The sequence below is a fragment of the Podarcis filfolensis genome, assembly GCF_964270895.1.
Source record: "Podarcis filfolensis genome assembly, chromosome: 13".
NCBI classification, from domain to species: domain Eukaryota; kingdom Metazoa; phylum Chordata; class Lepidosauria; order Squamata; family Lacertidae; genus Podarcis; species Podarcis filfolensis.
The window spans coordinates 14,828,273-14,856,256 of NC_139615.1; the positions used below are offsets into that span (position 1 = coordinate 14,828,273).

General features: G+C 46.1%; 3 protein-coding genes across 3 annotated transcripts in view; 1 reads left to right on the forward strand and 2 right to left on the reverse strand.

Moving 5' to 3' along the window:
• The window catches only part of LOC310748416 (uncharacterized protein), a 376,897-nt gene that overhangs the window by 130,832 nt on the left and 218,081 nt on the right, over positions 1-27,984 (reverse strand). The window lies entirely within an intron of this gene.
• On the forward strand, positions 1,891-16,007 carry PRSS8 (serine protease 8). Its single transcript, XM_083584227.1, has 6 exons — positions 1,891-2,270; positions 9,162-9,215; positions 10,049-10,217; positions 11,555-11,829; positions 12,534-12,700; positions 13,924-16,007. The coding sequence occupies exons 1-6, from the start codon at positions 2,225-2,227 to the stop codon at positions 14,311-14,313; spliced, it is 1,101 nt and encodes a 366-aa protein (XP_083440353.1). The 5' UTR covers positions 1,891-2,224; the 3' UTR covers positions 14,314-16,007.
• On the reverse strand, positions 17,420-27,983 carry KAT8 (lysine acetyltransferase 8). Its single transcript, XM_083584199.1, has 11 exons — positions 27,549-27,983; positions 26,260-26,334; positions 25,321-25,496; positions 25,060-25,113; positions 24,794-24,958; positions 24,088-24,177; positions 23,046-23,186; positions 22,351-22,444; positions 21,604-21,754; positions 21,230-21,384; positions 17,420-18,866 (listed from the first exon to the last, which is right to left on the reverse strand). The coding sequence occupies exons 1-11, from the start codon at positions 27,823-27,825 to the stop codon at positions 18,802-18,804; spliced, it is 1,443 nt and encodes a 480-aa protein (XP_083440325.1). The 5' UTR covers positions 27,826-27,983; the 3' UTR covers positions 17,420-18,801.

Genomic DNA, 27,984 nt, shown 5'->3' on the forward strand with positions numbered 1-27,984 from the left:
CCGGGTTCGCGTCTCTGCTCCTCCACATGCAGCTGCTGGGTGACCTTGGGCTAGTCACGCTTCTCTGAAGTCTCTCAGCCCCACTCACCTCACAGAGTGTTTGTTGTGGGGGAGGAAGGAGAATGTTAGCCGCTTTGAGACTCCTTAAAGGGAGTGAAAGGCGGGATATCAAATCCAAACTCTTCTTCTTCTTCTACTTGATCTAGGGAGGCAACTGCCCCCCTCTGCCCCCCTGGCTACGCCCATGTATATGTTTCTCCCCACCCCCACCCCACAGTATTCTAGAAACAATAGTTTAAGGGGTAGAATTGAACATCAAGAAGTTAGGCTGTCACAGATAATATGAGACACTAAACACTTTACATCAGATTGTGGCTCTCAGCACAGGCCCCTATTCAGTGTTAAGCACCCAGGAGAGCCAAACAAACATGGGACAAAAAATCTGAGGTGTTCTGGAGCCTGCCTTGGACTATATAATGTGCAGGTGGGGGGAGGGAAAGCCTGTGGCCCTCACTCGACTACAAATCCCTGACCAATGGCCATAGTGGTTGGACTCCCAGTATCTCATGCCTAATAGTCTATAATTTTTGTTAGTGTGTGTATACATATGTGTGTGTATGTATATGTAGCAACACATCTAACTTTTGATTAAAATAATACAAGTAAAATGTTAGATCAGTGGTTCCCAAAGTGGGTGGTGGTGGTAGGGTTATCTAGGCAGATGCCAAGTGACAAGTGGGCAGCAGGGGGGTGTTGGAGGAGTAAATTACATTCAGAATTTGAAAAGCTGGTATTAATCAAGTTCACCTGTTTCATTAAGTTAACTAAATTAAATAGCTTTAAATGGACTTTGAATAAATGCAATTAATTGTTACTATTTGGAATATTATTGTGGTTGTCTTTGTCAGTGGGCTGTGCAAAATGCTCTTCTGGATAATGCTTTTTAGAGGGTGCACTGGGGATGAGTTTGAGTTTATGGAACCAAGCAGGCTGTGGCCTAAAAAAGTTTGCAAGCCACAACAAAGTAGGCCAGTCTCTGGCCCCAAGGGAAGGGCCAGTAGCCCCTCTCACAGCTGCTTATTTAAACACTAGCAGAGAAAATCAGCTTCACTTGGAAGGCCTCCCCTCCCCCTCCTCTTATTTACATATCTAACCTCTTGGTTGGTCCCCCTCCCCCCTCCCCTAAATTAACACCACAACAAGCTGTTGCCTTAAGGGCCGTAAACAGAACAAAGCAAATAATGCTGGACTAGATGGGCCTTCCTATGTTAAAATGTTGGGTGGGCCTCTCCTGCCTCCTTCCACACTCGTACTTGGCTGCCCAGATGCCAATAATAATAATAATAATAATAATAATAATAATAATAATAATAATTATTATTATTATTATTTTATTTATATCCTGCCCTCCCCAGCCGAAGCCAGGCTCAGAGCAGCTAGCAACAGTAAAATGATACAACATTCTAAAATCATTTCATTATAAAATCAGTTCAAATCAGATTAATGGCAACCATTGGGCTAGAGTTCTGTGAGGATTGCCAAAGGAGGAGGTCAGGCTGCGCCCTGACCAAAGGCTTGGTGGAACAGCTCTGTCTTGCAGGCCCTGCGGAAACATGTCAAGTACCGCAGGACCCTAGTCTCTTGTGACAGAGCGTTCCACTAGATTGGAGCCACAGCTGAAAAAGCCCTGGCTCTGGTTGAGGCCAGCCTAACTTCCCTGTGGCCCAGGACCTCCAAGGTGTTTTTGTTTGAAGACTGTAAGGTCCTCCTTGAACCACAATTCCCACCATCCCTGGCCCCTGGCCCCACTGGCTAGGAATGATGGGAGCTGTAGTCCCCCTGCCCACCCCCAAGACAACAAGGGCGTGGCAGGCCTGGAAAAAGTCACCAAGTTCAGAGGAGGAGGCGGGGCGAAGCCGCCGAGCCTGGGCAGGCAGGTGAGCAAGGTAAAAACATGCAAAGGAGCCACAGGAGAGGCAGCTGACTGGCTCTGGCTGGGAGCCCGTCCCGTCACCAACAGGTTGGGTAACTTGTCCATCAGCCGAGGAAGGCAGAGTCCCGAGCGCAGCCTCCCTCCTTCATTCCACCTGCCGGCGGGACTACCTGGAGGAGCTCACCTGGCGCGCTCTCGCTCCCTCGCGCACACACACACACACGCACGCACACACACCTGCGCGCCTGACTTCAGCTGCGGGTCTCAGCGACGCACCGGGGACCAAAGGAAATGGGGAGTTTGCTGGGAGGCCTGGGCCTGCTGCTCTTCGTCTCTGGTGAGTACCGGGCAAAAAGAAGCGCCTCTCTCGCCGGAGATTTAGCCTGCCTCCCTCCTCCTTTCCCAGCACCGGGGTGCGGGTTGGGCGCTGCGTTCCCGCCACCCGCGCCCAGCCCTTTCGCCTGCCGGTCGTTTCCCATCTCTTGCGCTCCCATTTTCAGAGCCGTGGCTGGTTTGGCAAGCACCAGGGGGAAGAGCTGCAAACTGGCCTTTTCCAACTGTCTGGGCTGGGCTGCCTGGAAGTGTGCGTGGCGAAGGTGCGATGCAATGGGGGCCAAGTTTCAAGTCCTCACTGGGGTGGCTTTTGAGACTCCCCGCCACCTGCTTGCTTGGAGCAATAGACTAGCCCGTGTGACTTGGTCAGAGGACATTGCGGCAACCCCCAAGCTGAGCCATCCTGTGTTATGTATTGGGGTGGCGGTAGGATAACATGGCGTTTTGTCATGGTATCTGTGGAGTGATTCATTCTTCCTCAATAGTAACCCGTGGCTATATATGCCAATCTCAAAAGGGAGGTGTGGGGACTGGTTTGGAAGCTCTGTTGTTTTAGCATTGGCCACCCCTGTATCTAGGATCTGCAGAGGCTGAGTGTAGCTGTTGTATACAAAAAAAAGGTATTCTGGACATGCTCAATGGCATTCTTGTCGGGGCTTGTGGCTTCGCACCATTTTTAAAAAATTCATCACCGCATGACATATGTCGAGCTTAAAACTGAACTCCAGAGCAGTGCCATATTGTTAAAAAAAAACAACACGCCCCAAAATTTATCAGCACGTGTGATGATCCATTATGTTGCCTAGATGAGTTTTATTGCACTGTTAAATTGTAAGGAGGGAAACCATGACAACTGTTAAAAGGAATCCTCGAAAATAATGGAACATATGACAAGCCACCGTGGCACGTTTAAGTTGGTGGTTGGGGAGCAGGTTCTGTTTATGTGTGGAGGGGAGGTAAGGGGTGTGTGTGTGTGTGTGTGTGCGCGCGCGCGCGCCCACAGTGACTGGTGGTCTGATGGCTTTTTAAAGTGCAGAATTGAAACTAACACACCCCAGCCTTTCTTTCCTTCCTTCTTGAAAGCAGTGTATGCATGGTTGGGGGTGGAATAGGTGCCACATTCCTAGAGGACAAAGGTCCTTTCAGTCTTGGGAAAACACACACAGAAAGGGAAGGGGAAGAAGAGTATCTTCCTTGGAACCTGTCCCAAGTAAAGGAGGAGGGAGGGAACTTTGCCATGGTGGGGTTTTTCTCCTTTCTCTGTTGGAGCTCCTGTGACTTTAATGGAAAACAGGAGAAACTGCATAAGTGAATTGTTCATAATTCGTGCTGCGACTTCGTACTGGAAAGGACTGCACCTGCTGAATTTCTTCCTGCCATGCAGCTGTTAAAAGCACAGGAGTTCTGCCAGGGAGGAAAAGGTTGCAACTCGATATAGAAAAGTTATCTACAGATGGTGCTCAATGGAAGGCATACACTCTAATCTGAAACACCCTATTGTCTTCTCCAAGATAAGTGAGAACTGGTGTTAGTTGTTCCTTTGTCAAAGAATAAGACTTTAGGGCTGAGTCCTTTCTCAGAGGCTTGGGAACACAGTGGGGTCTAGTGAGCTGGTGGACAAATCTGGCCTAGGAGCCAAAGGGCATAAAGCCTTTTTTGTTGCTGCTCCGTCAACACTCTTTTTCAAACAGCACAACCCACTTGTGAAAAGTCCGTTATCTATCTTCCAACAACCCCGAAACTCTATGTAACCTGACACCCTTGGGAAAAGTGGCTGGAAGCCAAGCAGTTGAGAACAGTGGAGTTCAGGGTGTATATGTGTGTGTGTGTAAGAGAGGGAGAGAATATGATCTGTGCAAATTGTTCATTGGGGTGTGGGTCCAGTGCTGACCTCAGCCTCTGGCAAGAGTGACTCTGTTTCCAAATGTAATAAAGGAACAAGAGTCAGGGTCTCTCGTCTGGAATTTCTTATTTGACCAAGGCTTATTAAGGTGGCATTCTGACACTTGAATTCAGCAGCAATGCTCCATTCCCTAGAACATGATAAGGCCACCTCTGAGCATGTGCAGAGTACTTCTTTCTTACCACTAAAGAATTATGGCCAGGTTCTATCCCTGGGATCGTAGAGTGGTATCACCTCCTCCTGGCACCTCTCTTCTTAGAAACTTGCTTCAGTATTCACAGTGAAACTTGAAAAGCATGCAGGACAGAATCATGTTAGTTCAAGTTTATTGTAGAACCTGCAATAAATAGCTGTAATGCTGCTGTTCAGGATACTAGTCAGTCATGTCTTTTTCCTAGGATGCCCCATTCCCTTGCCCTAGGTTCCCTGTTTCCCTCTCAACAGATGCTTGGTCTGTTGCCAATGAGCTCATTTGGACTTCACGGAGCTGTTTTGGGGGGATTGCCCTCTCTTCGGGTTTCCTCCTAAAGCTTTTTTTGTTCTTCAGCAAATCTCTGCTAATACATCCCTCACAGCATTGCTTGTAAACATCCTCCACATTCCTAACAGGGAGACAGAAATTTTTACTGTGGGGCTTCTTTCCTTGTTACTGCAACTCCATTTCCCGTAAAGCTTCACCTGTTGAAATTCTGTCCGTCACGTAGCTGTGAAAGGTGTTCTCTAGAAAGAGAACAAGGCAAACTGGAACTTTCCAGGTCAAAATGTGACATGTTGGAAGTGTATTGATGGGAACTCTACTGAATGGCACAAATTTGCCCCGGGGATGAATTGAGAAGGGCACCTTCAACTGCCTGGTGTCCTGCAGGTGTGCCCTGGCTGACACGGCTGAGCCCCAGGAGGTGGGGTAGAGCAAGAGGGCAAGGATAGTTCAGGCTGGTTTCTTTCTGTGACATTTTGTCTCTGAGGGTGGGGCAGGCTCGGACGTCATTGGTAGGTTACCCAACCAGTTGGGCCTGCCTCTATTTTTAAATGTCCTACTTGCTCATCTCACCGCAACCTCTTGATGGTGGAGCCAAAATAGCAAGCAGTGTGTGTATGAGGACTGGCCAGGATGCCTGGAATCAGCTTGTTTTGTGGGGCCTTTCTTGGTGTCGGTTTGTGGGTGGAGGTCTCTGTTGTTGTTGTTTTGATAGTTCAGCTGAGTAAGTCCACCAAAATCTGGGCCAAACCCAGGATATTTTGAGGGCCAATGGAGACTAGGTGCATGCTGAATGTAGCGCCCCCTAGAGGGTTGCTATCTGTTTTTACTTAAAAGCACTGTCACGGGAGGTCAGAGTTGGTGGCTCAAAAGTACTTTTGAGTTGGTGGCTCAAAAGTACCAACAGAACACAACTGGGCCTCTTCAAGAGGATTTTCATGCTTGAGAGCCCAGTTCAAAACCTGCGAATTCTAGTGTTCAACATTACGTAGCTGGAAGATACAGTGGTACGTCGGGTTAAGTACTTAATTCGTTCCGGAGGTCCGTTCTTAACCTGAAACTGTTCTTAACCTGAAGCACCACATTAGCTAATGGGGCCTCCTGCTGCCACCGTGCCTCCAGAGCACGATTTCTGTTCTCATCCTGAAGCAAAGTTCTTAACCCGAGGTACTATTTCTGGGTTAGCGGAGTCTGTAACCTGAAGCGTATGTAACCTGAAGCATATGTAACCCGAGGTACCACTGTACAAGATGAGGCCAACCGCAAATGTCTGTTAAGGAGAGAGAAAAATGCTTTGGGCATCAAATGTGGCTTAGGCATTCTTTGTCTACTTGTATCAGAGTTCCCGTGATGGGGCCTTTTCAGTAGTGGTGTTACAAAACACTCTCCCTGTGAATTTTTGCTGGACCTTTTTCTTTTAGGGTTTATTGAAGACTTGCTTTGTTTCAGCCTGCCTTTTATACCACACTTGTATTTGTTTAATGTTGCTTTGGATATGGCTTTATCTGATTGATTTGTGCTTCTGATAATTTTGCATACTTCCTGCAAACTTCCTATTTCAATTGTTGTTTTAATTCCATAAGCCCCTTTGTGGTACAAAAATTAAGTAAATTGTGCAAAACTCTTACCAACTTGACCAGAAGATGCCCTTTCCAGATTAGAACCCGCAGCCCCTAGAGCGTTGGCCCCTTCTAAGTTGGAAACTTATGATACAGACTTAGTAGGACCTCAAGGGACTTGCTGTGGCAACAGCATGTAAACTTTGGCACCAAGTCATATTTTAACTATGAAAGAGGAGGTCAACAAACAGACCACTGGGGTTTAATGGCTAAGATGCTCTTTATTCCTCAAAGAGCCATTTCAGTTTTCAGATTAGTTGTGACAAAACCATATTGCTCTGTGGTGCATTTTAGATATCTGCTTGCCCAGTGTTTGATCATCCAGAGAACCAGAAAGAAACCACCTGGCCTGCTCTTGTGTCTTTAAGATAGGGATAGGGAACCTATAGGGCACCAACATCTGGAGGGCCATGACTCCCATCCCTGACCATTAGCTATGTTGGCTGGGACTGATGGGAGTACCAACAACATCTGGAGGTGCGGGTTCCCCATCCTTACTCTTAACTGCAGCTCAGGGTGCAGAAACGGGCAGAGGAAGTTTTGGACAGCATAGAAATACTAATTTCCCATTCCTGTCTGCATACTGACCTGTTGTAAAAGGCAGAGATTCAGTTGGTTGAAAGTTTTCAATGCTTCCTTGGAAGCCAAAAGGAAGACCTTCCCTGGAATGCCACAAGGTGGTCACCAACTTCGATGGAGTCAAGAGGGGAATAGACAAATGGATAAGACTGTCAATGGCTACTAGCCAAGATAGCTATATATTGCCTCCAGGATCAGCAGTGGGAGTTTGCTCAGACACCCAATTTTGCTTTAACAAAAAAGTCAGGAAATGAAATGGCCAATGCTGTCCATCATATAGCTTTTTCATAAGCACAAAGCGGCTGACATTTGAAAAACAAAAATGTGTGGAAACGCAAGCCTTGACAACTCAGGCCTTGTAGAGGGGCTAAATATAGCCTTATCCTTGATGATGCCTTCGGGGAGGAAACTGTCAAGAACTTCTTCATTCTCATTTGCCTATTCAGGTTCCCCTCTTCTCCCTCTCCGTGTCCCCAGTGACTCGCTGGCTGGATGCTCTGCCAAGTCCGCTCAGACTCATCTCCCAGGAATCATTGGCACTGCAGGATTTTAGAAAGCCAATCTAGGCCGACAAGCAGGGCGGGAAACAAATCCTTGGGAAGCCACAGCTGTGGCAAGAGAAACTGGGGCAGCAGGAGCAGAGAGGCACACCCTGGCTTCCTTCTCATAGGTTGTAGAAAGTACAGCCTAAGGAGGAAACATCAGAAAGGCCTGGGAGAAATCACCTTTCTCTCTTCGTCAGCATGACAACGTCCCCTGGTGTGTAATTTCCAAAATGAAACATGCATGGGGCCAGATGTGCTCAGAAACTATGACTTTTGCAGCCACCTTTTTTTCTTTTCCCCGGGTGGCAAGCTGTGTTTATTGCAACAGAGGAAAAATTCTGTAGGTGCAGCTTCCTGGTCTGGAGGTGCAGCAGCGAGGGAAGGTTATTCCTGTGTAATTTCTGACTGCTGCTCATTTGCACATACCTGCCTTACTATCTGGCCTTTCTGACCTGGCATTGAAGCGCCAGTCTATACGATTGGCAGAATCAAGTGGTATTTTGGTAGAGCTTTTCTTAGGCTGCACCACTTATGGATGCCATGCCGGTTTCAAGTCAGAATGCTATTTCACTGAAACAATAGCATGTTAAAAGAAGGGTTGTACTTAGCCTTGTCCTGTGTGCAGAATTTTTCTTTCTCCTTGAGAGAGCAATCTGTCTCTCACTCATTCACTCTGGAGCCTGAAATCATACAATCGGAACAAGCACTCCGCTTGATTTCTCCAAAATTCTAAGAAATATTCCAGCAACTCTAGGATGGGGAAGGGTTTTAGTGAATTGTAACAGATCAATGTGGAGGACAGGATTCTTGTGTTTGTTTACTTGAGACAAAGTGAGGCCTGGTGACTCTTAAAGACATTACAGTACTCGGAAACAGAAACATAAAAGTGGGATCTTGATCAAACAAATGTTGGTTCATATGTAAAGTAAAGGTAAAGGGACCCTGGGGTTGCGGCGCTCATCTCGCTTTATGGGCCGAGGGAGCCGGTGTACAGCTTCCAGGTCATGTGGCCAGCATGACCAAGCCACTTGTGGCGAACCAGAGCAGTGCACGGAAACACTGTTTACCTTCCCGCCGGAGCGGTACCTATTTATCTACTTGCACTTTGACGTGCTTTCGAACTGCTAGGTTGGCAGGAGCAGGGACCAAGCAACAGGAGCTCATCCCGCCGTGGGGATTCGAACTGCCGACCTTCTGATCGGCAAGTCCTAGGCTCTGTGGTTTAACCCACAGCGCCACCTGCGTCCCTTGGTTCACATGTAGTGCTATGCTAAACCATGGCTTAAAGCAGATAAGCCAACATGCAGGCTCCTGGAGAGGGGATGACAGCAGCTTCTCTGCTCCTCCTCTGTTGGTTCTGCTGTTGCACTTCTTTGAGTTAAACTATAGTTTAGCATGTCCAAACTAATAATCTGTAAACCCTAGAACAAACCTTGGTCATAGCTCACCCTTTGCTAGAGCAAGAGAGACCATGAGCCTGGGTTTGGACATGACAAGCCAAACCATGGTTTGGCTCAGAGCAACAAGAGGTGCAGAGAAGGAGCACAGCAGCTATGATCCTTTTCCAGGAAGCAGCATGTTTGTTCATTGCATTAAGGCTAAGGATTGTCTTAGTGTTGAAGTGCAAACTAGGTCATAGTTGGAATGAGTTTTCAAGTAATTTTGTTTTGTTTTGTTTTTAAATGTGAAAATATTTAAGTGCTATTTGTTTTATTGTAATCAAAATGTTGCAGCTTGTCATTATAACTCTACTTCTTTTTTAATTTCACAGTATTCTTCTCATGCTCCCACTCTGCCGCCATTGGAGCCAACGGCACCCAACCAGGTAAGATATTTGAATTTTGCATGAGTGGGTGTGAATTTTTATTTTATTTTTTAAAAAGAACAACACTGCACACCATTAAGTATGTCAACAATGGACATACATTGATTACCTTCCCTGTTTTCTCACATATTAATTTAACCCTTCCTCCTCTGCTCACACCAATTATTATTTAGGTTCCAAATTCACTTCCTAGAGTGTAGAAAGCAACTTTTTTGCAGACATTTAAAACCCTGCCTTCAACACAGTAGGAATCTTCTTCAGTCAGCTCTGTGGCCTCTGAGATTTCAGTAGGCATTGTGCATACACATTCAGTCCCATCTCTGCAGCCATATAAGGTCTACAAATATAGGCTTCCATATTTCAAAATGCAGTTCTGAGAGATTTTCAGAATGCCTTTTCTACCTATTATTGAATGGTGGGAACACCGGAAACATATAGGAACCACTTTCAGGGTTCTTCTTACAGTCAAGCAGTATATAAATTATATGAACTAATCACATAGGAAGCTGCCTTATATCAAATCATACCTTTGGTCAGTTTAACTCAGTGTTGTTTACATTGAGTCCTGATGGCTGCCTGGGATTTTGGCCAGAAGCTTTCCCAGGCCCTACCTGGAAACCCCGGGGATTGAACTTGGGAACTTCCACATGCAAGGCAGATGCCCTTCTGATGAGCCATGGCCCTTCCCCACGCAGAAGGAGAAACATAATATGATGCAGAGCCGTGGGTACACAAGCCCATCATGTTGTCTGATCGTCGTGTACAAAAGAACATGTGATGTGGGTGATTTCTGGAGCGCTTTTTCACTCTGCAAAATGTCTTTATGTCTGCAGGATTCTGTGGAGTGCCCGCTATGGGGCGAATCATGGGTGGCATGAACGCCGAGCATGGGCAGTGGCCCTGGCAGGTATCCCTGACCAGCAGCAGCAGCGGCCGTCACCTCTGTGGAGCGTCTCTCATTGCCCCCCAGTGGCTAGTCACAGCGGCACATTGCTTCCCTGCGTAAGTGCAAGGCATCCGTGGAATAAGATGCGGTTGTGGGTGTTGGGGAAGAGAGCAGGCAATGCCTTTTGGATAGGAGGTTTAAACCAGGCATAGGCAAACGCGGCCCTGCAGATGTTATGGGACTACAACTCCCATCATCCCTAACCAACAGGACCAGTGGTCAGGGATGATGGGAATTGTAGTCCCAAAACATCTGGAGGGCTGAGTTTGCCTATGCCTGGTTTAAATAATAGAAAGCTGGCAAGGCATGCAGACACTATTCTGCAGCCTTCTCATAATTCGAGAGCTTCGTTTACTGATGAGGATGCTAAAAATGTTGGCTTTAGCATTTGCATGGTGCTTCTGAGCAGTGTTCAAAGCACTGCCAGAAGATAACGTATGTGAAATTTGAAAAAGACCCTGGAAGGTGGGCCCCTGCTATTATATATATTTTTCAGATAGTGAGGGTTGAGAGAGAATGGTTTTTCCAACACCACCTATGGCAGAGGCAAGATTTGTGCTGGAGACCCGATCCTTCCCACTGCCCAACTCACCGCATAGTCTCATAGGAACTATGCTTTGTTAGATTTTAATCATTATGTATAGAGTCCAGGACAAACAAAAGTATGCCCTTGTGTGTCTGCCTAGTGCTAACTTGTTAACAAACAACTTCAGGGCCTCTGCTTTCCCTTCTTATGGTTCTGTATCTCTAACTTGGACAGTCCTTCCTAGATCGCTTCTGAAAAATGGGGAGACACATTCATGTAGAATGGATCTGTACCAGGGAGAGGGCCTTTTCAGTAGTGGCCCCCTGGCCAATGGAGCAGGCTTCCCAGTAAAGCTTGCTTGGTGCTATATTTGTGGTATTTTTAGTTTCAGAATATTTTCTAAATAACTCTTGCAATCTGGGTCCCTCAATTTTTTTTTTAATATATTGCCTTTATTTGGGCTGTGTTGTGATGAACTTTGTTTTTCACATATTTATCTTTTTGAATTTATGGTTTCATGGCTTATTTGTATCAGAATGGTTTTCTTATTTATCATAAGCCTCCCAGATAACTTTATGGGGCAGTGTACAAATGTCATAAACAAGGTCAATCCATGACTGCTCTCCATGCAGGTTAAATGGAATCTCCACATTAAGAAAAGTTCACCTCTAAATACTAGTTTCTGGGGCAGAATTAAATGGAAGACAGTTGCTTTCTCTCCCTCCCCATGTGCTAAAGACACCAGTCTGGCTACCATTGGATATGTGATCCCTATCACAGGTACTCTTAGACCCTTAGCAATGACCTCCTTTTGCATCTTAGAAATGCATTTTAATACAAGCATATTGCTTTCTTTCCTTTTTGCAGGAGGGCTGAAATTGAAGACTACGATGTCGTCCTGGGGGTCCATCGGCTGAATGACCCCCCAAACGACCTGCAAGTTATGCAGGTGGAGCAAGTGATTAAGCACCCAGACTACGTGGAAGAAGAAGGCTCTAAAGGGGACATTGCCCTGGTGAAGCTCAAGAAGGCAGTGAACTACAGCCGAACAATCCGGCCCATCTGCCTGCCCGCCTCTTCGGTCGTCTTCCCAGCTGGCATGAAGTGTACCGTCACCGGCTGGGGGAACGTGCTTGTATCCAGTAAGGAAGAAATTCTTTTCCTATTGGAGTCATGGTCCTTAGAGTGATGGAACTTGTTCTGGCACTGTGATGCGACCACATCTGGAATGGGGGGGGGCACAGCTAATCCTCTGTAAGGCCATGTTTCCCTTGTGCAGTCACGGCTCAGTCCCCATCTCTCTCCTCCATCCCCTCCACCCAAAATGGCCTCCCTTCATATCTCAGCATAGAGGCTTAGGCCTGGGGCATGTGAAGAGACAATGGTTGCCTCTGCATATGGGATGAGTGCCTTTGTTTCTCGTCCATATCTTGATGCAGACAGAGCCTCAGCTGTAGGAAAGGAGTCCGTAGCTGCAGATTAGGGAGTCTGGCTTCCAGAATGACGAGGCACTTATCCACCTGCACTCCCAACCCAAAGGCAAACACCTGGCCACCCGGGACACAAAAAGAGGCTGGTCCAGCGCCCACTTGCTCTGCAGCCTTGCTTCCAGTCAGCCCAGGAGTGGCACCAGCTGTCCGCTTCCTCCTCCTCCTCCTTGGACTCTGTGTTGCTCCTTGTAGAACTTGGCAGAGAGGAAGACAGGGACAAAGTTAGATTGACTTGCCTTTGCCCGCCATTGGTGCTGGCTGCACCTACTGTTGGCCTCCTGCCCTACCAGTCCCCTCTGCAAGACAGCCTTTCTCCACATCCAGGCACTGACTCTGATTTTCGTTTCTTCCTTTAGCAAGCCTCCCCACACCCAAGACACTGCAGCAGCTTGAAGTGCCCATTATTGGGACAGAGACTTGCAAGTGCCTGTACAGGCGAAACCCTGATCCCGAGGATCCCCTCACCGTCCACGACGACATGATCTGTGCTGGCTTTGCTGAGGGGATGAAAGATGCATGCCAGGTGAGATCAGGCAGGAGGAGAGGGGAGGCTGGGGGTGCCCGTTCATTGAGGAAAGAGGGTGGCATTTTAGAATGAGGCAGTGAGAGCCAGATTCGGCACTGTACAAAAGGCCAAGAGAGATGGCCTTTTGATGTTTAGCTTCAGCCAGCATCTGTTTATATGTTGCATAGACGTCTGGAAAGAAAGTGCTGTAGCAACTCATGGATTAGAACCCCCTCTTATTGTATAAACATGCACTATGCCCCCTTTTTTCCCTTGGTTATGAGGCACTTTGTAGCCCTTCTCAGGCAATTCACTATACTTGTGTATATAAGTGATCATGTGACAGGCTGGAGGCAGCTCTTGCCAGTCCTGCACTGCGCCATCTTTATTCCACGTAGAACAGGGTATAGAGTCCTTTTTTGGCCCAGTGAGCCAGGTCTTTTTTCTCCCTCCCTGACTGCTCTGGCTGGCCAAATTTGCTAGGTGAGCAAAATCACTCACCTACCTGTCAGCCACCTGAGATTTTATTGAAGTTGGCTAGCAGGGTAGGGGAGGAGATTGTTATAAAGCAGGATTGAACTCCTTGCCCTTCAGTGGATGGGCGGGAGTGTTTGATCCTGATTTCTGCAGGGATCAACTGTGCCAATGAGTTCCTGACAGGAAACTTGCTCACCTGACTGAGCTAAGCAGGACCAAACTTCTGCCTGTTAGCTGACACCTGATTGACACCTGATTCCATGGTGGTTCTGGGAAAACTGCCTTGTGGGCTTAGCTGGAAGCCCTGGCAGGCTACGCTTGGCTGATGGACTAGGGATCCTCCATCGCAATGTAGGTGGGGACCACGTTGAATAGTTCTTGGGGGTATACTTTGGGTAATGCCGACCCCCTTAACTCACTTGGATCCTTCAAAATAGCTGCCTGTGGAAGAGTACTCTCAAGTCCAGCTGCTTACAGTCAGCCTTCTGGCGTTTCCCTCATTGAGAGAAGTGAGGTTACAGGGAAACAGAGGGCCTTCTCGGTAGTTGCACCTGCACTGTGGAACGCCCTCCCGTCAGATGTCAAGGAAATAAACAACTATATGATTTTTAAAAGACATCTGAAGGCATCCCTGTATAAGGAAGTTTTAAATGTGTTCTGTTTTACAGTGGTTTACAGAGTGGCTGGGGCAATGCAGTCAGATGGGTGGCATATAAATTATTATTATTATTTATTCCCAATCCAATAACCATTTCCCCCCCTAGGGTGACTCTGGAGGACCCCTTTCCTGTCGCATTGGCAATGCTTGGCTGCTGGCCGGAGTGGTGAGCTGGGGGGATGAATGTGGAGCCCCCAACAGGCCTGGTATCTACAGCCGCATCTCAACCTATGCCAACTGGATTCAGGCAAATGTTCCAGAGGTGCAGCTCAGCCAAGTGACTTCTGACGTGCAGCCCATCTCGGAGGAGGGCATGTGCTCTGACACTCCTGACACTAGCCGGCCTGGACCTTACGATGACATCCAGCCTCAGCCAGGCTGGTCCCGTCCCATCCACCCGACAAACCCTGCCTCGGGCAGCGCTGCATCCTGGGCCTGCATGTCCAGCCTGCCTCTTCTTGTCCTCTTCCTTCAGACCTTCCACTATTTCTTATGAATCGTCCCTCCAGTGGGCCAAATGACTGATTGTGTAGCGGGGGGAGAGCAGTCCCTTCCTACTCTGTGCTCAAGTGGGTGGTCCCACTATTTCACATTCTGCCATGCCTCAGGTTTTTTCGCTTTGCTCTCTGGAAGCATGTGATGCTCTTGGTATGATTACAAAACGGCAGCCTTGTTCTGGAGCAGAGGGTTCCGCCAAGCCACGAAGGTTCAGTCCAATGTGCACTCGAGGTCTGCTTAGTATGTATACCTTACATTCCAACTTGCTGTTTCCTTCTTCCCTTTGACATGTTAATTTATGACAATCCCCTGGGCCTGCTGCTGGAGAACTTGCCCTGCCTCAGCACAATTGCAGGAGCCATGAATGGCAACCACCTCCTTCCTCTTTGTTGAGGGCACATTAAGTTGTCTTTGTCTCCTCATCATGCCAGGTCCTGATCTGCTCTCTGGGTCTTGGTTCTCACTAATCCTGGATTTCACAGTTGTTACCAATGTATTCTTCACCCAAATCCATTTATCTCGATCTGCCTTCTGGTTATCGCCCCTCAGCTTCCCTCCAACCTTTCCAGCCTCTAACAGGGTGCCTTCGTGGTTCTTTTTGTGGTCTTTGCTCCTGCTGACCATTGCAGTTTCAGTCCTGAGAGGCTCCACACAGATTCTACTGGCACACCAATGTTTTTGCTGCCTGGTCTCATCCTAGAATGTGAGTTGGCTCCCTCTAAGCCAAATCAGTTAGCTGAAGCCTACACCTGCTTCTTAGGGTCCAGTTCAAACCATTGTCCGATATCCCACTGATTCCGATACCTCATGGAGTTGGGTATAAACTATACACTCAAACACCCCCTTCTATGGTGCCTACTGGCTGGAGGTAGTGTGGAGTGTCATCTAGGGCGCCCAACCGACACAGCCTTTGTGTTAAAGCCTCAGTAGTCCACCATGATTGGATCAAGACCAGTGTTAAAGAAGTGACGCTCAGCGATGTGTCTATGGAAGCAGCATCAGTCTCTAGGGGATCTGTGACGCTCCAGGTGGTTCCATGGCACCCAATCTGCTTTTTGCTTCCTGGATTCTTGTGGCCCTTGACATGTGTGTTTGGGGGCAACTAAGACATCATGTTTTCCTGATGCCTCCTTAAAGCTCAGACTGAAAAGATGGAGGAGTGACGGGACCAAACCATGTTTCTTAATTAGCTGTCAGATTTTGACTCCTGGCTGGGGATTTGGTCATCTTTGTGTGCTGACCGGACTGCAACTTCCCTTGACTGGCTTGGATTTTTTGAATGGTAACCTCACTTATGTTTCTGTGCGTGATCAATGAATCTCTCCACTGGTGGAGTGTGTGCATGTGTATGTATGTGTGTATATATATATATATGTTTGTGTGTGCGTGATAAAAAGTTGTGGGAAACATAATCAGGGCAACATTACTGCTAAATGAAATGTCCTGCCTTAGCTTGAAGATTTATTTATGATGCAGCATGACTTGCATGTGAGGCAGAAATGGAATGGGACTGCTTTACATAAGTTGGCTGCTGCCGAATTATAGACATATTATTGGTCTTCCCTGACAACCTGTATTTGCACATCTTTTAAAAATAAGTATGTAAGCATCTATTTGTTTATTGGGAAGGATGAGAATCAGATGTTGCTCTCACAATGAAGGGTTTTTAATAAAGCAAATAGTAATTCTAAAGTGACGGTAGTAGTTGTGTTAACTTCCACCGTTGTCCTGAGCGCCGACTGAATCCAGAGACAAATTCCGCATGTTAAGGGGCTGCTTGCAACACTTGAAATACCTTTGCACAGAGGTGGGGGGGAATTCCTTTGGAAGTGGCTGCATAATGATAAGACCAGGTTCACAGGCTTATGGGAGTCGCTCCATTTTCTACTGGAACTGAAAGTGAACTAACCAGATTCCCAGCAAGATAGTCACTAAGGTGACAGACAGAATGCACTCCATAAGCCATGCATTCTGTTACAGCTGGTCCAGTGGCATGGCAGCCAAGTTCACAGGAAAGGCTAAAGCCTGATTTCCGCCCTATCCACCTGGCAAAGATACTGTGGTCACCTAAGCACGGCAACTGTAAAAAAAATATTTAGCCCCTAACTAAACATGACAGTAAATTGCGCAGAACACACTCACAGCTCAATAAAAATGCAGAGGATTGCACTAGTAGCCACCACTAAGCCATTCCTGTAAAATAATTAGAGACACCACAAAGTAAGCTGTTGGTTCTTTCACTTACATGGAATTAAATCATGATAAGGCTGCACTCCTTTGCAATAACACTACACTAATTATGATAAGACAAAAACATGATTCTAACGATTAACAACACATTTATCGTGCCACTACTTTATATAGACTAGAATGTGCTTATGCTACAAAAAACACATGCCTAACCATGTCTACTCATAAGTAAATGCTACTGGGTTCAATGGCACTTACCAAGTAAGCGGGTTTAGGATTGCAGCCTAAATGGTAATCCCGATATAATTTACCTTGTTTAAATCCTGTGAGTAATGCTGAATAAGAAGCAAGTCCACAAAATAAATTGGCTAGAAAGAAATCTGGCATATAGAAGGTATTCTGCAAATGTTCAGTGGCATTTTAAGAAGTGAAGCTGTATTTTTAAGCATTCCAGCTGTTGTTGAATTATCACTCCCTTGAACCCTACAGGTTTAGAACTTACACCAAGTTCAGAATTTCACCTGGCACAGCTTACACCATGCTACAACAGAAGGTGAATTGCCTCTTTGAGTTACAGATCAAGGAAGGCTGTCAGAGGAATTCCTGCTTCACTTTCTAAAGCAGTCACTCACTTCATGGTGTGTTTTTGTGTGTTTCTATTCTAGAAACATATACATGAACAAGTGATGCCAGGATATCAGACAACACACTTGCACTCAACAGGGGCCTGCTTTGGCTCTCTTACTTCACAGTACAGGTAGTACAGCAATAAAGCAGACCGTGGCAGATTTCCAGGATCCTGAATATATGTTTCCAGTATGGCCTAAAGCCTCCACACCTTGCCCAGAACTTTCTTCCCCCACCCAAACCTGTGCTCAGCATAATTCCATCATTACACACGCAGCATAGAAAGGTACTTTGTTTTGTTGTTTTATTAATTAAAATATTTTTGAAAAGTAAAAGAAAACACACTGCATACATGGATTATGAATCTTATATCCGTAGCAGAACCATCATGTGGACAGTTTCTCCCATAATATCAAATGCAGCCCCACCCTACTGATACCAACTTCCTTTTGAACTAGTCCCAGTGTAGAAGGGGTGCAAGCATATCGGTGAAAGGTGATGTGGAGAACAGCGGCAGCCTCCCTCTTCGGTTCTATTACTTCCACTGCGCTTTGTCCAAGAGAATGTCGATTCTTCTGAGAAAATTCCTTCTCATTTTATTTCTGGCAAAGGTAGCTCATACAATGGTAGGGCAACTTGTCAGAACCAACTAACCCACAATATCCCACTGTTCGGTTTCCTCCAGTTTGGAGGTTGTACATTCCCCTGGGCTAAGATGACAACCCCGTGGCAAGTAACATCATATTTGCATTTAGAACCATCCCTTTCATGTAGGGTCTCCGTAGAACATCAAAATCAACTAGGTCAACCCAAAAGGCCAGATACCCTGTTAGCTATGACACTACAGCTGCCAGGGATATTCTCAGGGTCAGGTGTGGCACAGTGACTTCTCAGCTGCTGTGTTTCTTGGAAATCCATGCTTTTAAATTCAGCCTCAAACCCAACTCTGCACAGTCGTGCTCTCATCTGCTGAGGGGAGCACGAAGCACTTCTGTGCACAATTCTGACAATGCCCCCCTTTGGCGTGCCACTCTCAAAACTCTTGATTGTGATGGATCTAACTTGCAATTTGACTGTGGAAAACTAAATTGCAACTACAATCAAGTCTTCTTTTTCCAAACGGTCATAGCTAAAAGTGAACCCCCCCACCTGAAATTTTGCTGACTAACTGCTTCCCAAATACTGCCTCACGCGTGTTTACTGCCCCTGTTTTGCTCTACCTGCCTGACAATAGAAGTTGAGGCAGTCCAAGGTTTTGTGCTAGAACAGCTCAGAAACTGAGCTTCCAGGGCCAGTGACAAACAACAGATGAGAAGGTGTGTATCCCCTTCCTCTTCCGGTTAAGACGGAAGCCACCAATTCTACTACCCTACGAGAGCAAGACAGCAGGTTTCGCCAGAAGGAAGGAGTTTGCCATGCAGAATCAGAAAGGGACAGGAGGTGAGATGAGGGTGGGGGAGGAAGTGGGAAGTCTTCACTCTAGTGGAGCACAGTAAAGTTGGCGTCACACTGCTAACACCCCTTCTCTCCCTGCCACCCTGAAAACATCTGTTCCAAGACATGTCTGATCAATGCAATACCAACAAGAATGCCTCAGACAATCTCTTAAAACGAAGGGTGGATGTGTATTGAAGCCGAGCTGCTCCCGTTGCTTAGATCAGTTTCTCCTTCACTTCTTGGAAATCTTGGCTTGCTTGTGTTTCGGAGGTGCCCATCTCAGACAGAGGGAATCCACTGGAGGGGGAGGAAGGAGGGGAGGGAAAAGCAAAGTCAATAGGTGTGGAGCAGGCACTTGAGACAGGCAGACAAGCAACAGTGCTGTCTTCTAGCCAGCTAAGAATGCTGATAAAAGCTTCTCAAAAAGGCTATCCCAGTTCAAACGCTACTGTTTCCAGTAGAGTTTTTTAATGCTCTTCAGAAAAACAAGCAGCAAAATGCCAATATGAATGAAATGATGCCTTGGGATTGTAACAAAGGCAAATACTGATTACTGAGACAAATTCATTTTAGCTTCTATGAGAGCCTGTTTGCTGTTCTACCCATCCTGGAAACAACTGCATTTCAGAGAAGCAAATGATACTCCAGCTTATCTTGAAAGTGGCTGATAATCAGCCTTCATGGCCCACCCTGCAGATTGCTCCTCTGCAACAACTGACAGCGAGCAGCTCCTTTAAAAAAAGAGAGAGGCTCTGAAGGAGAAACTGGCACTCTGTCTGCAGCTCCTCTTACATAACTGGCACTGACTGGCACGTCAGAAGCCCCACCGGGGCAAACAATGCTTCTTTCAGCAGGGATCAAAACCTGAAACCACTGAAAGTGGTTCTGGCTTCCTGACCTCTCACAAGGTGGTTCTGTGTTTGCACTCAGCAATGCCTGGCACACTCCATGACGGAATGAACAAAGCAAAAGCAGGATATGGGTGGTATCCAACTAGCTTTTGGCTGCACAAAGGATATTCCCCTCCCTCTTCTCTCCACTCTTCCCCATGTCTGCTCCAGAGGGTTAGGGTGAATCCCCAGTACAGAATCGGGGGCACGGAAGGTGCATGGGGAGAGGGAAGCCCTTGCGCTAGTGGATCTATTTAGTTGGATACTACCTAATTATCCCAGGAACAGATTTAAATGTAGAGAACTGTACATGGGGAGAGGGGAGACAAATACTCTATAAAATTTGCATTCAGAATTGATTAAGCAAAGTAGTTAAGCCTGTCCGCATTTAAGTTGCACTGGTGATTCAGCTTCCAAGGAATATGAACGTCTTATTGCAAATGTTATAGCAGCAGAAAGGACTGGAATTAGACATGCTATTTCCCAGCACAGTTGTAACAGGAAAGAATACAGTATTAACTGAAAGGGACAAGTAGAAACACGTTAATTCTTTGTCACAAACATCTCCATTCTATGGTTTCTGAAATAGACAGACAGCATCCACATATTTTGAAGACTTGAAACAAGATTGGGGGGGGGGGACTGATATTCTCTTGCTGTCAACTTTTGTCCCAAAATTTGCATACTTATATGGTGATCTTACAGACAGACATGCAATATAAGCTACTCTCATATGTATTGTATTGTGCTTGTTAAAGTGAAGCAGCTGACGAGACTGGCTGAGGTGGTGGAGTGACAAAGAATGGAATGTTTAGCTCCTTATGTAAGCAGTTTTCAGCCCAACTTCTGAGAGAAAATGAGGTTGTCAGTTTGAATGGCAATAAAACCTCATACAGGGCAGGGCAAAAACTGGGAGGAGGTTCCAAGTCACAGGGAAGCCAAAAAAGACGAGGAACTCAGAGACAAGGAGACTAAAATGAGGTGAGACTTGGCAAGATTAAGAATGAGGTCTAAGAAAAATGGAAGGAAATTGAAGTATGCACCAAGCCCATCTCTGATTATCTCAATGTACTAAAGGAGAAGCTATATGCTATGGTGAGGCAGGTGAGCGGTCAAGAGACTAAAAGAAATGTGGCAAACCAAGAGAGGCTGAAAAGCAGGAATCTGGGAAAACAATGGTCTTCTTCAGGAGTTCTGTCTTCATGTTGACACTTGAAGAGATGTGGGAGAGAGACAGAGGCAAGTGCTCTAGCTCTGCCCTGTTGCCATCTCCACAAGTTAGAGGGCAACGTTCTGAAGTGAAAGCCTCCAAAATTACACATCACTGGTGGAAGGAGAAACACTTCTGTGCTCTTTGTAGCAGCTCCCCCACCCACTTCATATATTAAGATAAAACACCTGTATAAATTTAATGTGTAGGGGGGAAACATGAAACTGAAGAAAGGAGCCAAAAAAGAAAGAGCTGGGATTGTTCAAGACTGTTAGGAAGGAAGTCAGCAAAACCAGGATGTTTGGAGGACTGCAGCCTGTGTGCAAGGAATCAAAAGCTCTAGCGACTCTAAAACCCTGAGAGGGCAATTCTACCATTGTGACCTGACAACTCAACAGACAACAGTAAGATCCAAGATGCAGCCCAAGAGGGTGGGGTTTGGGCAGGTCTTATATGCCACATAATGATTTGAACTAGCTGCCAATTCTTTGCTTTTGATTAAAAGACTCCTGTAAATCACCGCCAGGTCTAGGATACAACTACTGCCCTTCCCGTGGTACCTGTGATGGGAGGCTTCTTGTACTGGGCACTTTTGAGATGCTCCTCGACCAGCTTGGGTGTGACGCAGATGACATGCTGCCCCTTCCAGTACTTGACCATGTTCAGAGACTGCAGCGTACTGATGATGTCATTTTGTGTGATGCTTGTCATCTGACTGCACCGGGGAGTGGGGGGAAAGCAATGGGTAGGGGAGTGAAAAGCAAGGCAAGGTCAGCGACTGGCAATTTTAACTGGGAGGTCATATGAAAACCACTCAGGACTGCTCATAATAGAATATCACAGAAGCATATGTGCTTCTCAGCAACAATGAGGAATTAGAGGGCACTGTTACTCAAAACAGCACATCTTACTAGCAAGATGGATTCTTTCTCACCTGAGGTCTTTGATGGAGAGGGTACCTCGGAAGTCCCGGAGGATCTCTAGCAAGACCCACGACCAGTAGCTACGGTAGCTCAACTTGCCTAGATCTGAAAGGGGCTTCTCTGGGGAGCCCACTGTGCTTTCCAGTTTGGAGAGCTCATAGCCTGAGGAACAAGAGCTTTAGGATTAATGTCAAGAAGCAATCACAACTCAGAATTCAGACATCTCAAGAGCTATGCTTTTGCAGCTTCTCCCCCCAGGTAAAGCTCAGACCCAGTAAAGAAGGCTCACTCTCAACTGAGCCCTCCAGAAGATCTTAGGGCACATACTCAGTTACCCCTAAAACCCTTTAACTTAACCAAGAGTGTGAGAGGTGTCAACATGTTAAAAAGAGCAGATTCCTCCCCATGTTTAGTTAGTGCAATTTTAAGGGTGGAAATTCTAAGTTCTAATACAGATTAACTATTACGTATTATATATTCAAAAAACAAAAACATTCTAAGGCAGTTATAACTTTCTGAAAGCAATTACAGTTTAAAACATTATTCCATCTGGTGATACAGTACAGAATCAGAGGAAGCCAAATTATAGCAGATTAACTGAAGTGAAATACAAGGGCGTATGTTACACAAGTTACTTCTAGTCTGTTCTGGTTAAGTGAAGGCACTAATCCTCATTTCCAGCAACTGGAAGAGATTGCGAGGTTGTGAAGCTACTTCTTTTGGTGGTTATTGCACATGACTGAAAGAATCAAACTTACTGAAAGCAATGAGGAACTTCCCATAGCCCCTTCTTTGGTATGGGGGCAAGGTGAGGATGCAGGCAACATTGTTGCCATCTGGCGACTCCTTCTCCTGGTGGCAGAAAATCAAACAAAGAAGTGAAATGAGGGAGCAGGGAATATTGTACTGGGCATAGGATTCATGCATCCTAAGTACCACAGCTCTCTCTGTTTTGAAAGCAAGATCTGTTCTCACCAGCAGCCATTTCACCTGGTTACATTAGTGAGAGAGGTGATACAGCAAAGCTATTCTATTGGGCTAGCAGGAAGCAAGTGTCACTTAGCATCTTTCCGCCCCTAGTGGCCATAGTATTTAAATTCACTCATTTTCCTCTTTCACCCCACCCATCGTCTCTTTGGAATTACATCTATTCAACTGTAAGGCATTATACTGTGAACTATCTTGAGTCTGTTAGCAAACAGGTAACTTTGGTGATATCTCAGAACTCAAAAGGAGGATGAGGATGATTTCCAGCACACAATCGCCCTCCTCTCATCCATGGCAGAAGCAAAATAATACAAAATAAACAGACGTATGAGAATTTTCATTTTTACTGGATTCAGAATTTAGTTTTAAGAAAAGCAGTATCATGATTGCTCATCCTCCTTTTCACGCCCCTTCTAAAGTTCAACTAGAACTCTCTCCCAACACTCATCCTATGCCAGGCCAGTACCTTGGAGAAGTAGCCGACAATATGAGCCCCTTGCCTGTCGACCTCAGTGAGAATGTAGAAGACAAAAGGCTCCACATCAAAGTAGAGAGTCTTGTGGTCTAGGAACAGTTTGGCTAAGAGACACAAATTCTGGCAGTAAATCTGGGGGAGAGAAGCAAACACCAGTAAATAAATAGAGCACAGCAGCAAGAAGAACACGGTGAGTGTAAGTTTATTTCCCAATCCAGGGAAAGAGGTGCCCTACGGAGGACACCCCCAAAACCTTTAAATACCTCCTCTTCCCGGAAAACATTATTTCATTACAACCTGCAACTTTGTTCTAAGAAAATCCTCAATGAAGTTACAGAGTGCGATCAAATCTCCCCAATTTATTAAGTTACACACATAAAACAAATAAATCAAGAGGACATATTGCAATGTCTGAACTTGCAAAAGTCTGTATTCTTAGATGTTTTCAAGCCTACCAACCAAGCCAAGGGTCAGAGTCAGGGCTCTACATGAGAAGGTGGATCTTCTGGACCATTTCCATGTTAAAAGTTCTCTGGCATACCTCACAGGCCTTGCGGTGAATGGTCTGTCACAATATTGGTGCTGTTTGCTCTCAGCTATTATATTGCCTGTAATTAGGATATCACTGAGCACTCTGTAAGCAGCCTAAAATTTTCATCCATCACGTAGGCAGCGATGGCCCTCAATATCATGTGACCAGTAGGATTGGATAAAGCTGTTTCTATATTGGATCACTCCCTTCTGAATAGATAGCGACACTAAGCCCCATTACTGGAAATCTTTTCTATATACGAGTGCTCCAACCTTGCCCATGTAAGTCTTCCCAAATCAAGAAACCAAAAGCTGCCACAATCACAAAGATACAGTAAGAGGAGTTCTGGAAGGAGCTTACATGTTAATGACTATTCATAGCCCTTTGGGAGAGATTAGGCTCATATTTGTAGAGGCATGGCTCTGAAATTATTTGGAAGATAGGTTGGGTAGCAACTAACAGGTTTCTGATGTAGCAGAAAACAAAACCTGGGACCCCTACCTTGTGATCTTTGCCATCCACCTCATACACTGAAATGTTGTTTTTGCGGTAGATCTCCTTCCCTGGCGGCTGCCGCCACTGACACTGTCCCTGAATGAGAGAGAGAGAGAGAGAGAGAGATGAATCTGCATTTTCCTGAGCAATTTCACTGCTTGGGCTGCTCAATACAGCTTCAACAATTTCCCCAATTGTCTAGGTTCTGGTAAGGCCAACAGCCTCTACTTTCCTTATTTGAGATTGGTACTGCTCATTTAGTTTTCCTAGTTGTAACACATGAATAAATAGGTATTAGAATTATTGAAATTGAATAATATCCTTCTGAGGGGAGGGGAAAACCAACAGCTTGGTAAGCTACCAACATTCATCTTCCCGCTCTCCCATCCAGCTCCCCCAATGCAGCAGCTTCTGACAAACCATCTTCTACAGATGGAAGAAAAAAGCAGCAGAAACAGGCTTTTAAAAAAGGGTTTCCCTCATCCATGTCTTTTTAATTTTTATTATTCAAATATTATGGATCTTTATTGTTTTAATATTTTTATTTAAACTGCTTTGTGAAGTCCACCTGAAAAGCATAGAAATACTTCAAATAAATTAATTCTGAAGTATCTTCAGGATGTTCCATCAATAAAAACATTAACTAAGGAGGCAAGTCTACTCATACACCTTTATCCTCACACTCCCAACAGCACCCATTCCCATTGCATACCAGATGATAGCGGTAAGTCTTCTCAAATTTCATGTACTTGAGGCAGTACTCGCAGATCCACAGCTTGGGCTGCTTCCCATAGTCCTCTGGGAATGGCGAGAAATACCAAGCGTCAATCTCATAGTTCCCAATATGGATTTTGTCTACGTATTTCACCTTGGTGATCTGAGGAGAGAGAAATATAGCTGGAGCCACGAAACACAGCTGTGCTCTTTTATCTACTGAATTTTGGCAACAAGACAGGTCAAGTGCTAGTGAATACTCACTGCTTCGTGCTCCTTCTCCAAAGCTGCTGTGGTGGGATCCATCTCAGCATACGTCTGCAATGGAAAAAGACAGCAAGGTGGCCAAATGTTCAATTCCTAATTGGACAAGACTCCCTAAAAACGCTATCCCCTAGTGCTAAACTGATGTTAGGAATAGCTCCAGAGGTACAACCAGACACCCTGGGTTTTCCCGGCCTTGGAACTGACACTCTGTAGTAAAGCACAGTTCAATCTCCCCAGCTGTGTATCCTCCGGCATCACCTTTTGCACATGGTTGATTTCGTCATGTTTGCGCTTTTGGTTCCGAGTGATCTTGCGCTCTGGCTGTTCAGACAGTTCATTCATGTACTGATCCGTGTTCTTCTGTACTGCATCTTTTACTGTCTTGGTGAGGGCGAGGCGGTTTTTGTCCACCCACTCATCCAGACGCCGGTTGACTGCAATTAGGAGAAGAAATTTGTATCAGTCTTGGATCTTCCAGCAACATTATTCAGCTGAAAGTTAAAACATCTTCCATTCCATCCTTCCTTGATCTAAACCACTGGAGATCATTTTCTCTCCTACTAACAACAGTATCATTATTATAGTTCTCAGGTGCTTTATCTGTCCAGGTGACTGAAGAGATCACCTCTAAGAATATGGCATTTAACACTAGTTGCAATGAATTCAGGACAGCAGTGGATGTAAATTCAAGAAAATTTTCATGTCTTTTTCTCTTGCAGAAACAGCATAAAACACAGGAGTGCAACTGCTAACCTCCCTATTTGATACTTCACTCCCTTCCTGGGCAAGCAAGCAAGCAAGCAAACAAACAAAGTTATTTTTAGGAAACCTCCACAAAACAAGTATTTTTTAAAAATCTGTCTGTTCATCTAGGCTGCTGGTAATTTTTTGGATCAGTGTAAGATACCTGGAAAAATACGTAATTTCAGTATAAGTTCCAATATTTGAGAAGTCTTGTTGCATGTGTAAAACATAACAGGGACTCTGGAAAGGGTTAGGAAGGAATTACCTGCTCTTATTCCAGGAGTAGCCTGTGTGGTGTCCTCCAGATGTTGCTGGACTACAACCAGCCCAGCCAGCATGGGAGTCCAGCAACATCTGGGGGACATCATGTAGGCTACCTCTGGACCATAATGGCATCTCACACTTCCTCCTCACCACATCAGCAGACATGGAGAACCTCAAAAAGATACTTACACCCAACATAGTGCACATAAAACTCCTCTCTGGCTTCTTGCTCATTGATCCGCGACTGGATCACTTCTGCAGAATCTGGAAGAAAGACAACACTCAATCTGGTTAATCTCAAATTAGGAAAGACCAAAAAAGAATCTAATAACAGTGTTTCACTCTGGCACACCTCAGCCAAACTCCTCACAACCAAGCTGCAAAAGTGGAAAGGACCTGGAATAGTTGGTCAAGGGTGCAGGTGTGCATGTTTTGTCAAAGCAAGAGCCCATTTGAGTAGTCAAAATATACTATTCTGCACTGGACAGTAGAGCTCAATATATCACAGAATTTTAAGAGTTTCCAAGTAATAGGCACAAAATGGAAGTATGCCAAAGTGCCTTAGTCCCTTTTTATTTCAGTAAGAAATAAATATTTCAATAAGAAATATTTCAATAAGAATCTTTCAGATCCAAATGTGGCAAAAACACTGAGGGAAAATACAGATTGGGCACTCCAGAAGAAAAGGGCAGCCAACCTGTATACCCTTGATTTTGGGAGCCACAATGTTGCAGGAGTGCAGGTATGCAGAGAGAAGTTTTCACATAAAACTCTACAGTACTCTCTGAAAAGGCTACTTTAAGGGATGATACAACACAGGAAGAACTAGAATACTGTATGCACTGGCTAAACCTGTGTATGTCCCAAAAGGATGTCCAATAGCATTTAATGAGGTATACTCTTAAGTTAGTGGGCACAGGATCACAGCCACAGGTCATCATTTTGATATCCTGCTGCTTGTTCTGAGGGGACGGCTGATGTCCATCAGGAACAGAACCTTTTAGTAGTGACCTCATGTTTGTGCTTGATTGGGTGAAGCGTTTTGAGTATTTAAAGCAACACATTCAATTTTGTTCCATTTTGCTGCTGTGTGATAACTTTGCTGTGGGTTTCATTAGGCTCCCCCCCCCCCTTTGGAATGATTGCCTTGGAAACGTTTAAAACAATCAAAATTAAACAACAACAAAGACTGCCAGTAGTAGAAAAACTTTGAATAAACAACAGCTGTCATAAGGAGTAATTCAGGGTCATGGAAGCCTCGGTGATGTAGCATAAGCGAGGAGCTTGTGGCCCCCTCCAGATGCTGCTGGACTACAACTCCCATCATCCCTGACCACTGGCCATGCTGGATGGGGCTTAAGGGGAGACCAACGGCACCTGGACGGAGCCACCACTGTCCGGGGGACGAGCAGGAGGTAATTTTTTTTTAGGGGGGGAATATATGGGAACCGCTCCTGTTGTCCTGGAGACGTACTTACGCCACGTCCCGTCTCCCCGCCGACACAGGTAAGTCTCCCCGATCTCCACGGTGACCTCGGCTTCGCGGGGCGGCGGCGACGACGACGGCGCGCGGCTTTGGTTGGCCGGGCCCCCCGCGCTGCCTTGCCCCGGCGCCTCCTCTTCCTCTCGCCCCCCCGGCCCCAGGCGTCGTGGGTCCGAGCCGGGGGGGCTCCCCCTGTCCGCGCCGCCGCCGCCTTCGTCGGCTGCGGAGGCCGAGGCCGCTTCGCCTCCTCCAGGCCCCGCAGCCGCTGCCATGACAACCGCCACCGCGAGAACTCGCGCTCACAACCCACGCGCCCTTCCCCCCGCGACTAACGGTCCCGCCAACCGTCCAAGGCCCAAACCGGAAGTGAATTCTTCGGATTAAAACAAGAAACAAAAAAAAGGAGGGGGTCACTGTCGTACGGAGGTGGC

What these genes read in the sequence shown, in the direction of transcription:
- PRSS8 (XM_083584227.1), top strand. Translation starts at nt 2,225, where the DNA reads ATGGGGAGTTTGCTGGGAGGCCTGGGCCTGCTGCTCTTCGTCTCTG. An exon ending in GGGGAACGTGCTTGTATCCA is followed by an intron (nt 11,830 to 12,533) that starts GTAAGGAAGAAA and finishes TTCTTCCTTTAG; the next exon opens with CAAGCCTCCCCACACCCAAG. An exon ending in GGATGAAAGATGCATGCCAG is followed by an intron (nt 12,701 to 13,923) that starts GTGAGATCAGGC and finishes TTCCCCCCCTAG; the next exon opens with GGTGACTCTGGAGGACCCCT.
- KAT8 (XM_083584199.1), bottom strand. Translation starts at nt 27,825, where the DNA reads ATGGCAGCGGCTGCGGGGCCTGGAGGAGGCGAAGCGGCCTCGGCCTCC. An exon ending in TTGTCGGCTACTTCTCCAAG is followed by an intron (nt 22,445 to 23,045) that starts GTACTGGCCTGG and finishes TTCTGCCACCAG; the next exon opens with GAGAAGGAGTCGCCAGATGG. An exon ending in GAAGTTCCTCATTGCTTTCA is followed by an intron (nt 21,755 to 22,350) that starts GTAAGTTTGATT and finishes CTTGTTCCTCAG; the next exon opens with GCTATGAGCTCTCCAAACTG.